General features: G+C 34.5%; 1 protein-coding gene across 1 annotated transcript in view; it reads left to right on the forward strand.

Annotated features, from left to right (window-relative positions):
- Nucleotides 1-3,012: 3,012 nt before the first annotated feature.
- LOC150101930 (potassium channel subfamily K member 18-like) overlaps nucleotides 3,013-14,551 on the forward strand; it is a 104,055-nt gene continuing 92,516 nt past the window's right edge. The window contains exon 1 of the mRNA XM_090400449.1: nucleotides 3,013-3,705. Within this exon, the coding sequence (XP_090256575.1) occupies nucleotides 3,294-3,705 (412 nt within the window). The 5' untranslated portion in view covers nucleotides 3,013-3,293. The remainder of the gene's footprint in view (nucleotides 3,706-14,551) is intronic.

Consider the following 14,551-nt stretch of genomic DNA (forward strand, 5'->3'; position numbering starts at 1 on the left):
AAATACAAATTGTACGTAAACTTCATTGCTCATAATGCATAAATGTTTTAGACAAAATAAAATAAAGTGCATATTTTAATCGTCATCACTCTCTTCAAAACTAACATTTCGTAGATGTTCTTTATTTACGAGTGGCAGGAAGTCGTCATCACTTGGAATCTCTTGGACATCATTTGTGTAATTTTCATTGCATACTTCGGCTGGTTTAGTTATCAAGAATTCAGTAATAAGACCTTGCTTACTTCTAGTATGCTGCAATTTTTTTATTAAGTTCATAATATGGAGCTAAACAAATATCCAACCATATATATATATACATATATATATAAAATCCCGTAGCTTGTAATGTGAGAGTGAAAATTAGACCTCAAAAAAAGTCAATAAATAAATAAAAAGAAGTGAAATCCATCCCCCTGAAGTTTAAAAGATTGTGTCGAAGATTTTTTTTTAAATTAAATATAGTATTAGTATAAAAAAAACGCAGCTTTTTAACACTCTGAAAGTAATCAGATTTTAGTAATAGTAAAGTAATAGTCATAGATTTATAAGTATAGATTTTATATGTGCAACAACACGAGGAATCCATACAGCAAAATGTCTATTCCTTTTTTTTAAAACATAATGTATCATCGACATCCAATTTATAACAATGAATTATACTAATAATTATTATTATTATGTGATGTTTTCACTCTATCACCAATGACGCCCTCAGTAATATTCACAATAACTATACTTTTAAAACATTTCCATAATTTTAGTAAGAATTTATGTATATATTTAAGTGTCTATAAATGAAATACGTACATTAGTCAAAGTTCAAGATATTCAAAACTCAGAGACGTAACCTATTGGCTAAATATTTAACAAGCTATTTCCATCCTCAGATATGGTATCTGAAGATATGGTATCTATTTTCATGTAAATAGACTGTTTTTTTTTATTTTACAAATTATCGTAAAAAAATTAAGAGAAGCTATTATATTACTAATATCGTTCTTTCAGTCAAAGGACAGTAACCCCTTCCAGAAACACAGGGGTAAACACAATTTCCTACGTTGGTCAGACTTCTAGAATTTCGAAATAAGAAAGAGCAACATCTTAGCAATATAACTTATACCCGAGAGGAAGAATTAAGGCTGCTGGCTTACTACTTTTCCAACACATCATGATATTGAATGGACTAAACATCTCTGCCAGATCTTGAAGAAAATTTACTTGTTTGGTGGTTTAAAGAATATAGCACCATCATTCATTCATTCACATATGTCTCTCAACAAAAACGAAAGATATCCTTAATATACCTGACTTCAAGTGCTTCAGTTTTTAATACGGTAACGCTTTTTTTTTTTCTTAATTTGTATTTCTCTCGTCATCTTTACATTTATTCACCTTGAAGAAGTCACTCGTCCCTTGTGATGAAACTAGTCGGTGATTTTCATGATTTTTATTTGATAACGATCAATAAAACCAAATTCCTTACACAACTACTAGTGATCCCAACGTTACCTTTATCAACATCGATACCTGTTGTAAAACAACAACCATTATGCGAATAAATATAAAGTGATACCTTATAATTTAGATTGATGCTGATGTGAATGAACTGGAGCCACCATATACTTCAAAATAATAGCAAATTATCCATATTAAAACATATAATAAGCTGTTATTTGATAGCAAAAATCTATTTGATAATAGAAATCTTTCATTTAAGTTCTGCATCCAAAAAATGTAAGTTGGAAATATCACAAAAGGAAGGAAAGTGAATTGTGTCCTATATATAAGATCGGTAACGCCAATAGTATATTATGCTGTCTAGTACCAATTTATATCACACAATATACTTTTTAGGTATCAATCGCACGCACACACACGCACGAATGATAAATTAGCAGTTAAACAAATGCCACACACACGCACACACACACACACACACACACACATATATATATATATATATATATATATATATATATATATATTTATATATATATATTTATATATATATTCCCATTATATATATATATATATATATATAACTTTCTACATCTTTCTCTCATCCAGAGATTTTATTAAGAAGATCAACACCTTTTGTCTACTTGTACATGATATATATATATATATATATATATATATATCCCGGGTCTGGCTCCCACTGAAGAGACCTCAATAAAGGTCGAAACCTGGGTAGTGGACATTCCCATTATGCATTGCATTATACAAGCCTGAAATAGGGGGGGGGGGGGGTGCTTTGCTTTATGGATATACATACTACGGCAAGAGATATGAAGTCATTAGCTTTTATATACAAGTAACTCAGACGTGAACATATTTCGCGCGCAAAACTTTGTTTTGCTTATTTGGGAAAAGGATTAAAACCAAGTATAAAATTTCTTGGTATCTTTAACGTATTTTACACTCAAGGTAAAAAACTTTCTACATTATATATAAACGGATAAAATTACATTTATCAAGTGACTCCGAACCCCTAAGGCATAGCCCAGATCTGCTAATTGTATGCTAGAGTGCCAGATTCTCCCGCAAAATGAATACTGTATTACTAATTCGATTAAATTCAAAAATAAAGGGAATGTTTATCATTTAGTTCAAATACTTCACTTTTTTCAAAAGATGTCAGTGGAAGTGAATTATGATTCTTCCATGTCACAGCGATTGAATGAAGTAGATGATAGGAATAATTTCTTAAAAAGGAGGGGGGGGGAATTGAATTGACAACTACATTCTTAATGTTCTATTACTTTGATGGAGGGATTTTAATGTTTACCTTGCTATAAAGTATAGATACAGATATCGTTGTAAAGTTCTATTCGTGGAGAAAAAATGATTAGCGCAACAACTCATGGTTCTCTCTCTCGAAAAATCTCCAACTGCTTAAGTTCTCCATGAGGTAGAGCCACTGTAGCATTACTAAGTGAACGTTTAACACCGGAACAAGCTACCGAGTTTAGCACGTACATTTTGCCTCCGTTCACAGCATCGATGTACTTTCACTGTTTTTCCCGCTCCTCTCCTGTCTAACCTGAGGTGCGCTATCGCGATGTAGAAACGACACATGTTGGCAACCGGTTAAACGTTAAAGGAGATGTCGAAATCTTCGGAGAAAGAAGGTGAAATAAAAGTTTTTTTTTGTTTATTTCACGTTGTCTTGTCTTCCAGAAAATTCTTTGAACCCATCTGATGGTTTCAACACGTGTCTTTGATGCAGTTTGAATTGATACAACAGAACTACTAGTTGTCGTGTACTGACTGCATTGATAGTAGGAAACACCATGCCGAGTTCTCAAGCAGAAAGATTAGCAAAGTGTAAACATTATGGAAGGATATTTGTAACTCATCTTTTTTCTCACGTGGGATTATGTGGACTTGTGGTTGGTTATGCCATCGTTGGAGCGTTGACTTTCGAGTCTCTGGAAGCGAAACACGAAGTTAATCAACGTTCAACAATTCGAGGCAACCGTCAGAAATGTCTGGACGATCTTTGGTCTATCACCGATGAATTAAATGTCCTTTACAGAGATAACTGGACAATCTTGGTAGGAAGGAGACTCAGGGAATTTGAACAGGAAGTAGTGAATGCTGTTAAAAACGAGGGCTATGATGGGAAAGAGACGGAAGATCCGGAATTGCAATGGTCGTTTTCTGGAGCTCTGTTATATTGTATAACTGTTATCACTACTATAGGTAAGCTAAAACATCTGGTGAGTAAGGATTGATCAATAAAATTTTAATTGAACACATAAGGAGAAGTTCTGTTGCATTAGACACAACTGGTAATAGGAGGGAGGGAATGTTTGTGATTCGAACACATTTTTCTACATCATAAAAGAAGTACTGGTAATGCCCTGATGCTTTATTACTGTCCTAGTGAATGTTTTTAAATTTTCAGTAAAAAAAAGACAATTAGCAAAATAGGGAATTGAACATATTTTTTAGGGGAAATATCCGAAGAGTCGGGGGGGGCCTCTCCATGAGGAGTACAAAAGTTATTTTTAAATCGTTGGTGGTAGGAGGATGACGAGAAACATTTTGTGCACGTGCCATTAGTTCGAGGAAGTGATCTGGGGGGGAAAAAAGGCTGAAATTAACAAAGGAACAACAAAAAAAAAAAGGATGACAAGGTCGTTTTACTATAATGATTCAATGAAAGAATTCGTGTCTTTATTTGGTTCACTTCGAGCGGTTTTTTAAACACCGATACTCTTCACTCTTTACATACAGTTTTGATTATAACAAAGCACACAGACTATAAAGCAGATATTGTAATATTATTGTAATAATTGTTAACGTGAAATAATTTAAATGGGACTTAGCGAATATGATTATTACACCGGAAACCAAAAATTAATTTCTGAAATAATGCACTTATACGATACCAAAGATGGCATTTATTTCATTTATTTTATTTATTTTTTCCCGATAACTGCCCAGTTAACATTATTAGCTCTTGTAATAGGAAACTCAAATACCACTTATAAATTGAAAATAAATTAGTAATAAATAACAAAAGTATAACAATTATTATTATTATTATTATTATTATTATTACTAAAAATCTATGTGTCAAAGATTGATAGAGAAAGAGAGAAGGAGAGAGAGAGAGAGAGAGAGAGATTTATACAATTACAACATTATGTAATTAATATAAACATCCTATAGAGTCAACAAACTTGCTACGGAAAGTTTACTCTGCTTGCAACATACTATCATATTTAACCTCATACACACTCGTATCATTCACAATACGTTGAGGGAATGCATTCTATTTATCCGCCACTCTCCACGTAAAATCATAAAATAAAATATAAAAAACTTCTTGCACCCTTATTCACACCACTTCATTGCACAACTTCTAGTTCCTGCTCCCTCATATTCATCCGGTCAATACCTCTTAACAGTATTAAAGGTCTCGTTGGCTGCTCTCCAACCAACAAGCTGCGAGTAAGAGTCCCCGCCGTGGGGATGGATGATTGTGATTGCCTTCAGATGGAAGATGAGTTCCATCACCCTGGTATGAACCACTGTCCCGCTTATTAGGCTTAGAGGCCTTGAAGTGGCTTGAAAAAAAGTTTCATTTTTAGCAGGTTTTCCGGATTATGTAATAAATAAAACTACAAAAATATAAAATAAAATAAAAAAAATCCTTAACTCACACATGGTACTAAGTACTACAGGCAGGGCCGGCGCTACCATTTAGGCAAACTAGGCAACCACCTAGGGCGCAATACTTCAAGCTATGCTTTATTCATAGTTTACTAAAATATCAAAATTAAATAGTGATATATGATTTAGGTATCGATTCTTTTTCCTTATCCCTCACACTATTTTACTATTTAACTCTTGGTTCTTTTTTGTTCCTTACCTAAATGATTTGAACTAACCTCTATTTAAATTCAATTAAGATAAATATTTTAAAACGTTAACATTTTAAAATATTAAATTTCGGTATTTTATAACTTTTTTTTTTGTAAATGAATTATAACAGAGAATTTTCAAATTAATTAAAAAAGAAAAATAAAAAAAGCCCCATTAATTTAACCCGAAAGACAATTTTATTTTATTTAATGTCAATTAGAAATTTTTTAGTTTATGAAATAAGGGGCGCACTTGTAAACTTTGCCTAGGGCGCAAAATAACCTGGCACCGACAGTGACTATAGGTTTACAACCTGTCGTTGTGGAATCAAGTATAAACATTATCCCTTCGTCTTCTGTCTACAAAACTCTGCAGTTACATGACTTCCATCTCTACTCGTAACTAATATTCCACATCACACATTTAGGCTTAATGCGTAATTATTTCATGGACTTGGAAAATATAATCTAAATTTTAGAATATTAATAAACCGACTTAAATCGGAATTAATTTATATGAGTGGTAAATTCGATTCTTTTAAAATAATATGATACAGACATGCATAGGATGTTATCAAAGACATTAAATCTGATATAAGGTCTCTTTTAATATTTTGTAATTTTAAATGTAAATGCACTCCGAAACACGATTGTTATGAAATTCACTGAAGTAGCTAAAACAGACCCTAACAAAATGGTCGGTAGTTGTGTTCTTTTTAACTGTGCTCAGATTTACTGAATTAATCTAAATGTTCAATGTGCATATGAAATTGTTTAGTTCGTGAAATGAAGTAAGTTATACAGTCATTTTTAAACTTATATATTCCTTCTATATATGGCATTAGATTATATTTGCATAATGTAATTTTCAGATATCTTAGCACTTAGGAAAAAGTTATTTGCATTCCAGACAGTAGCGACTTAATCAGTTTATCTTAATCTATTATTATTATTATTATTATTATTATTATTATTATTATTATTATAACCTCCACGGAGCCCGAGAACTCATCACGGGAAATCACTCTACACTGCAGAACACAATGCATGTAGACAGTGGTGAGCTATAAGGGGCTCGCGCGAGCCCTTTGTTAAATTTTTCTCAAATTTGCGAGCCCCTTGTTCTTCTTGTTTAATAATCTTGTAGAACTAGAAAATACCACTGTGGAATGTATTCATGCTACTTTAAATTCATATGGATTTTCTGATAACTATATAAAAAATCATTTCAATGCCTTTTGTTCCGATGGAGCTAGTGTAATGTTAGGAAACAAATCAGGTGTTGCAATCAAACTTCTAGAATAATTTCTTAACGTTATGATTTGCCATTGAACTCATCGTTTACACTTAGCATTAGACGATTCGATAAAAAACATTAAAGAAATAAATCATTTTGAATATATTTATGGATAAATTATATGCCTTTTATCATCAATCACCAAAAAATCAACGAGAATTAAACACGATTGCAAAACACCTTGGTATCGAAATTTTAAAGATCGGCCGTGTGTTTGGACCACGATGGGCAGCTTGCAGTTTGCGAAAGGCTCGTGCTTTGTGGGGAAATTATCCAGCTTTATGCAAGCATTTTGCATCAAACGATAAATATAAGGGTTTTTTAAACCGACTTCTCAAATTGGAATTTTTAAAAGATCTAACATTAATGACTGATATCCTATAGGAATTATGATATCTGTCAGAAGCTCTACAAAGTCGCAATATAAGTATTATAAGGGCTAAGTTAGGCCTTTTTTTTTTTTTTTTTTTTTTGCTCGACGAGCCCTTTGTTAAAATTTCCATAGCTCACCACTGCATGTGGACGGTTGTCTACATACTTAGAGCCTACCACATTGTCTTTAGTTTCTGTTAATTGCGTACAATTCTCTGGCCGATTTTTCTGGAAAAAAAAAAAAAAGAAAAACCATCCTAGTTTCAGAAGAGAAAGAGAAACTACTACCTCAGTATGAGATCAACTAACTCGCCCTTAACTGAAACAGTCCCTATAAAGATTTACCAATAAACAAATAAGCAATTTTTTACTTACCAATTTGATAAAGTTGAGTGAAATATATTTGTGGTACATTTACGCAGAGATTAAATAACATCGCCAACTTCTAAAAGACAGGCACATGTCTTGACTTAAAATTTAGTTGATGATAAGTAGAACTGTTGAAAGTTATATATATAACATATTGTATATATGACATATATAATATGTTATATATGACAGCATAAGTCGCATACCTTTATGTTACTTTGAAATCCGTAGCGTGTACCTGTTTTACAGCAGAAAAATCCCAGTTTCCAGGAGAAAACAAATATAACATATGATATTAATTTGCACAATAAACATACGCATGCAAATTAAAATGCATTAGTGAGGCGGATTAGTGTGAAGCGTCTATATTAGATAGAATAGTATGGAGAGACAGTATACATTAGGTTAGGGTAGCGTGAAGCGGCATTCAGCGATGACCTCTAGAACATTATGGAAGAACTATAATGATAATAATAATAATAATTTTGCTTGGACAATACACCAGACTGAAAAGTATTTATTTATTTTATTCATTATTATTATTATTATTATTATTATTATTATTATTATTATTATTATTATTATTATTGATATAGCATATTGTTATGAATGTTAAAACGCAATCATGAGCCAAAACATTACGACCACCTAGAAGCCTGTTGGACTTCCTACTTTGATCAAGATAACAACTTGCATCGATTTTAACATGACTCACTTGGACCACGGAAGGTGTTCAGAGATATTCTGGACCAAACGGACAGAACAAAGTCCTGAGGTTTGTGACCCAGCAATGGACTGGCGTCAACTGCTTTCCAAACGATCTCACAAATGTTCGATGGGATTCAAGTCAGGAGAATTACGTCACCAGGGAAGCACAGAATACTTGAATATTCTCTTCGAATATCCATGCTTGCACGACGCGAGCCTTGTAATTCAGCGTTGTTTTGGTGGAAGAGTCCAGATTCATCGAACCACATTGTTACCATGTCAAGCAATATCCTGGTTTGAAGCAATCCCTAGGTAAAGATTAAGAAGTTAAGGTGTTTCGGATGAGAGAACCAAATGATGTTAAAGAAAAAAAAAATAGAAAGTAAACTTCTAAGATCAGTGCGTAAATTTTTAGATATAATATCCAAGTAAATTAATAAATATTTTTCTTGTGAAGTATAAAGAGCGAAACAGGAATTAAATACCAAGTTTCATTAAGATACCTCATTTAGTGATTTCATTTAACTGACCCAAGTTTTGCTTTCTTACTTGTATATAATAATAATAATAATAATAATAATAATAATAATAATAATAATAATAATAATAATAATAATAATAATCAATAAATAGCATAGGCTTCAATTAAATCAGACACATTTCTGAGCAGTATTATTACTTAAAGCATGTCTGGTTGGCTGAGTGATTAACATAGCGTATCCGCTTTCCAACCAATAGGCTGCTGGTTAATTCGCTGCAGGTATGGATAATTATGATTGTCTTCAGGTGGGGGATGTGAATTTCATCAGCCCGCTTATTGGAGGCCTGAAGTGATTTGAAAGAAAATTCCATATTTAGTCAAGGTTTCCGGAATATGTAATAAATAAGTAAATAACAATGTAAAAAACCGAGTCGTATGAAAACGTAAAAAAATGTAGTACAGTGTTACACGTGAGCTTAATTTCCATGATCGGTGATAATTAAACAGTGTTTTGGTATATTCGTACCATTTGTTATACAGAAAAATATTTTTCTGTACAACAAATACTATTTTGGTTACGTTTCTTTATTCTCTTATGGTGAATAAACAAAGGACTTTTTTTATTTTTTTTTCTCCCTGAATTCCTTTTATGCACAAATGTAAACTTATCATATATTAATGCCGTGTTTGGGCTAAAGGTAACATAATCTGATCCCTCTTACTCTCTAGACCAAGCATGGAACATTTTTTTGTCAGTGTCCAAACATGGACACAGACGTATAGAAGTAAGGATTCTATGGTTCCATTGTATGAGGCTTTGATCAGCCACATACGGATTACTGCGCACAGATTTGCTCACATGGTTTACAATAGGATGAAAAAAAAAAAATAGGAACAGGTCCAGACACGATTGACTAAGGCGGTTTCTGATCTCTGGAATGATGAGTATGAAGACACATTGAGGGAATACAAACTGCAGAGACTGGTAGTTAGAAGGAGGGGGGGGGGATATGATTTATAAGTCGCTAAAAGATTGTTATCAGATTAATGTAGATGTTTTATATAGAATGGGGAAAAACAGGGGTCATCCCTAGAAGCTGTATGAGGAGGATGAGGAATAGGTTTCTGAACGGAGAGTGGTGGGTGATTGGAATGCATTGCCTAAGAGCGTGGTGAATGTGGAGATGGCGAATATATTTAAGACACTGTGTGGGTGATAGTGGGATCTCCCGAGATGTTCTATTGACTCTACGGAGGTATAATAATAATAATAATAATAATAATAATAATAATAATAATAATAATAATAATAATAATAATATCGCAATCACAAGCGCAACAATTATTTTTTAGCAGTTACACACTAATTTCAACGTATAATGTTGATTATTCTTACGTTGAGTAAGAATAATCAAAAAAACGGTATGTGAGTCACAGCTTGCCATGTGCTAAACATCCGCAGTTAGCTACTTTCATGCCGTGTTCCAGGTACATTGATCTGACCAGGCAGATGGCAAGCAGGTTTTTGGTACTTCTGGGTTTATACTTACCGCTGTCTTTTGTTCGGAACCAACTTAAAAAAAAACAAAAAAAAAACATAAATCTGAGAACGCGCAACTGAATACTTACTGAACACTTCCGGAGTTCGTTGAACTCTTAAACCGTATTGAAATACAACATGCAATAAATTTTGTTCGATGCCACATAGTTCTGCGATAAACAGTCAGTTACTGTATTTCTCAAACATAAAAGGAAATCGTAGAAGAAGAAAAAAAACTTACAACAGTATTCTATAACATGAATTTAACAGCATCAAAATACTGAGAGGTATTAATTACTATCAGATTCAAATTAACAGGAGATCACCATTAACTCAACTCAAAATATTAGTTATGCGCCCTCTATAATTTGTTTTTCATTCCATTTGAAATAATAATTACCTACCTTCCCAGTGGCGGTCGGTGAAAATTTTAAGTGGGGGTGCTGCATATACAAAAAAAAAAAAAAAAAAAAAAAAAAAAATAATAATAATAATAATAAATACATAAATTTACATATTAAAAATTGCTTTATTAAAAATATTTCATCCATCACCACGAACAAACACCAGTAATAAAAGTTTCGTATCGATAGCAATGACAAATGCAAATGAATATCAGCGTTAGATCGCAGTGCATTTGTTTCATGTAACGATAAATGAAAAAATAGAATTCTTTTCATATTTTCAACAGTGACACTCGTCATAATTCAGCCTTGTATCTATAATAAATAAATAATTATATATTATTTTAACAAAATGAAATAATATTGACAAAAAATAGTTCACCACGCACACGCACCAATAATAAACGTTTCATATCTCACAGAAATAACGTGCGTAAGGATACTAAAAATACACTGCTGCTTGGGCAGTGTCTGAATGACATAACGTGCAGTGACAAGCGCAAACGAATATCGGCGTTAGATCGCAGTGCATTTGTTTCGTAATCTTAAGTATTAATCGAACAATTCCAATTATTAACTATTCAATCAATGTCAAAACATAAGCTGTAGACTTTAACATGTTGTATTGCATTTATATACTGTTGTAAGCATTGTTATTACAGTATTTATAAACACAAACAAAATTAAAATTTTTCAATTTTTCCTTGGGGGTGCTGCAGTGTCGCAGTGCTTATGTACGGGCCGCCAGTGTACCTTCCCAATTGAAAAAAAAAAAAAAAATGCCTCCGTGTTTAGTGGGATCGTTCCTTCAAATACAGTCCTTGAACAAACATCTACATAATTTTATTCTGTTTTTTTCATTAGAAAATATTATAGTGTATTAGTGTAGATTTTCGTGTTTATAGAGTATTTAGTGTCTCCATAACATTTTTATTGTGATATTGTCATCATGGCACCAATGCGACTCACAATGGCGGCAAAGACCACGTTATCCGGCTATTTGAATTTGCGGGATTTATTCAGTGCAGTGTGTGTGTGAAATGTGTTCGTCGAGAAAATTAAAGAATATGTGGAAGGAAATTGAAACTAGAAAAAGGATATGTATTAAGTGTTTTAAAAGTCTGTTAGGTGACGAAAACGCAGCAAATACCGACGGTAAGATGGAAAATGATGTTATCAATGTCGAACGTACGGCCGTGGAAATAAAGGAGAATCAAATGGAGATTAATAAAGAAATAGCGCTCTTTAAATGATATCCTTCACAGGACGAAGTGCGAAATTGAAAAGCATTGCAGACGGCAAGAGCTTAGCAGAACTGTAAAGAGAGTCGATGGTCAGGGGAGTACTTAATGAAAGTGTGATAAAATCCAGTTTCCCAGGTGCAAAAATTCATGATATTTAGCCATGCCATCCGGATGCAAAAAGGTAAGTCGAAGAAAATGATTGTCTTGGTTGGTACAAAAGATTCGAGAGGCGAGAAGTATTCTATGAGAGAGGATGTAAAGGAGTTGTTAGAAGAGGCAAAACTGAAGAGCGAGAAAGTGAAGATTGTAAGTCTCTTACCACGCTATGATAGGGGCTAACTGAGGAAGAGGAGGAAGGCATTGTTAGCCAAGAGTCTATACGTAGATTGAGCAAAAGGAATGATGTAGGATTTGTTGATCTGTGGTCTGTATTTCAAGGAATGAAGGATTTGTAAAATGCAGATGGACTGCATCTGAATGGTTTTGGTGTTATGTGTGTGGAGAAGTTAGGTGTAGAGGGGGAAGAGATTTGTTCTTGTTCAGTGATCTGCAAGTGAGAAGGAAGCCTACTTATCCTCCCACAGCCGATCCCTGTGGGCTTTGAAGGCGTCTCTCACAGCTCAATTTAATCTGTTAACGATTCTTTTGTCTTCAGGCACGCGAGTATGAAAATCTTTTTCTAGTTTTATTTTTATCTCTGATCAGGTTCATATTATCCTCCGGTAACCGATTTGTTGTGCAGCGAGTTGTATAAGATGTAACTACCGTTATGGCCGAATTAATTTGCTGAGTAAAATTTTTGACTGCTGTTTCAATTTCTTGCTTTGACCTTATAGGAGGAACAGGGCCAATAAACTCTGGGAGTACCCAGAGTTCATTGGCTGTTTTGCTAATCTTTCCCAGGATATGAATGAGTGTGAAGGGAGAGACAGGTTGTGTTACGTTCTCAGCTGTAATAGCACTGGATCACGATCTGATGACAGCTCGTTTAATGTTCTTAAATTATATTGAAATTTAACATTTTGCAGGATGGCTATACCCAAGATGTCAGCAGTGCCATTCGGCCTGTGATGAGTAGGTTCAGTGGGGCCTGCGACGACAGCGCAATTAATTTCTGTCTAGTTGGCTAGAATGAGTCCGTTCTTATTTATGGTTCTACAATTCCATGTCGGGTGTTCGTAGTTTAAGTCCTCAGCAATAATGATGGGGTCTCTAGCCTAGCATCTGGCATGGCATCCAGATCTGTGTGCATTATGCAGTAGTATTTTTTTGCGGTGGGTTGTATGCAGCATAAATTTTCAGTCTGCCAGCCGAGCTAGTAAGAACCTTCACACCAGTAATCTCGGGGTTAGTGGTTGGGGGGGGGTTCACTGTATGGTGATGGATATAATTTTTAATGAAGATTGCAATGCCACCACCTCTGTAATTTGGCCTGTCAGTTCTGTAGAGGTGATATCCTCTTATTTCGGGGCTATTCGATGGCCACAGATGTGTTTCACTTATCAAAACAACTTCTGGCTGAAGTCTCTGAGTAAACTCTTGGAGCTCCATAATCTTGTGTTTGAGGCTATTGGTATTACATATCACAATCTGTAAAAAGTCTGTAATTAGTTTATTCCTGTTCATCAATAAGTGCTGAGAGGATTGAATGTGTTTCATATAGGAATCTTTATTAGCAGCTGGTGAAGGATTGGACCTGCTGAAATCCTGTAGCATATTTGCCAGCGAGGCAGTAATTCTGATTCTGTTCCTTCGTTGTCATTTTGGCACGGGCCACGTCCATAGGTTCTTGACTGCCATTGGTAGTTTGTTCTCTTAGGGGCCTCAAAGCGTGCCGGTGGGGCTTGTGTCACATATTGTTGAACAGTGTGAGACTGTGGTGCCAGAGGTGTAGGTGTTCGTGAGCTGATAGAGGCGGGAGATTGTCTGTTTGTTTCGGACCGTCTGTTAGTCGGGTGTTGAATACAACCTTTATAGTTAGCTGGGTGAGGTCCACCACAGTTTGCACAACTAGCCAGGGTGGTTTTTGGCTTTGTGCAGGTGATAGTGGGGTGGCTCTTGGCACATTTCAGGCATTTATGCTCTGCCTTGCAGTCTCTGAGCATGGCCAAATCTTTGACACCTGTGACACTGTCCAGTTGAAGCTTTCTTCCTCAGAGGCTCTGGGGTGATCCGGAGCCCACAGACTGATCTTAGGTTATAAATATTTTTGTAAGCTTTATGGATCTCCACTAAAACCAGAGGCATAGGGCTTTTGTCCGCTCTAGTCATCCTACTGACCTTAATAGGTGGCAGGTTGTGGTTGCAGAGGTCGGCCTCTAGTTCATCTGTAGTTACGTCTTCTGTAACACTTCGGAGGACCACCTTCAAATTCCTCTCCGAGCAGATAGAAAGTGTGGTATTGAGTATTACTTGAATCTTTAGTTTTCTATAGTCCATCAAGATAGCAGGCTGGATTTTGATGCCATCATCCATGTTCTTGTCTGAGATATATTGTATTTGTAGGTTTATCATGGTGGACCTTAAGAGTGTCCATTTTTTCCCCCCCAGAGGATGATCGATGACACTCTCTCTTTGGGGGTCGGGTAATCGGAACTGGGAGTGTTATCTTCCATACCGGAATCCATGGGAGGTTCTGCGCATGGATTACAAACTACACACACACACACACACACATATATATATATATATATATATATATATATATATATATATATATATATATATATATATATATTATAACCTTAATTAGCCATTCAAA

Source organism: Typopeltis vanoorti, chromosome 11 (genome assembly GCF_054136105.1).
Source record: "Typopeltis vanoorti isolate ZY-2024b chromosome 11, IOZ_Tvanoo_1.0, whole genome shotgun sequence".
Taxonomy (NCBI): Eukaryota; Metazoa; Arthropoda; class Arachnida; order Uropygi; family Thelyphonidae; genus Typopeltis; species Typopeltis vanoorti.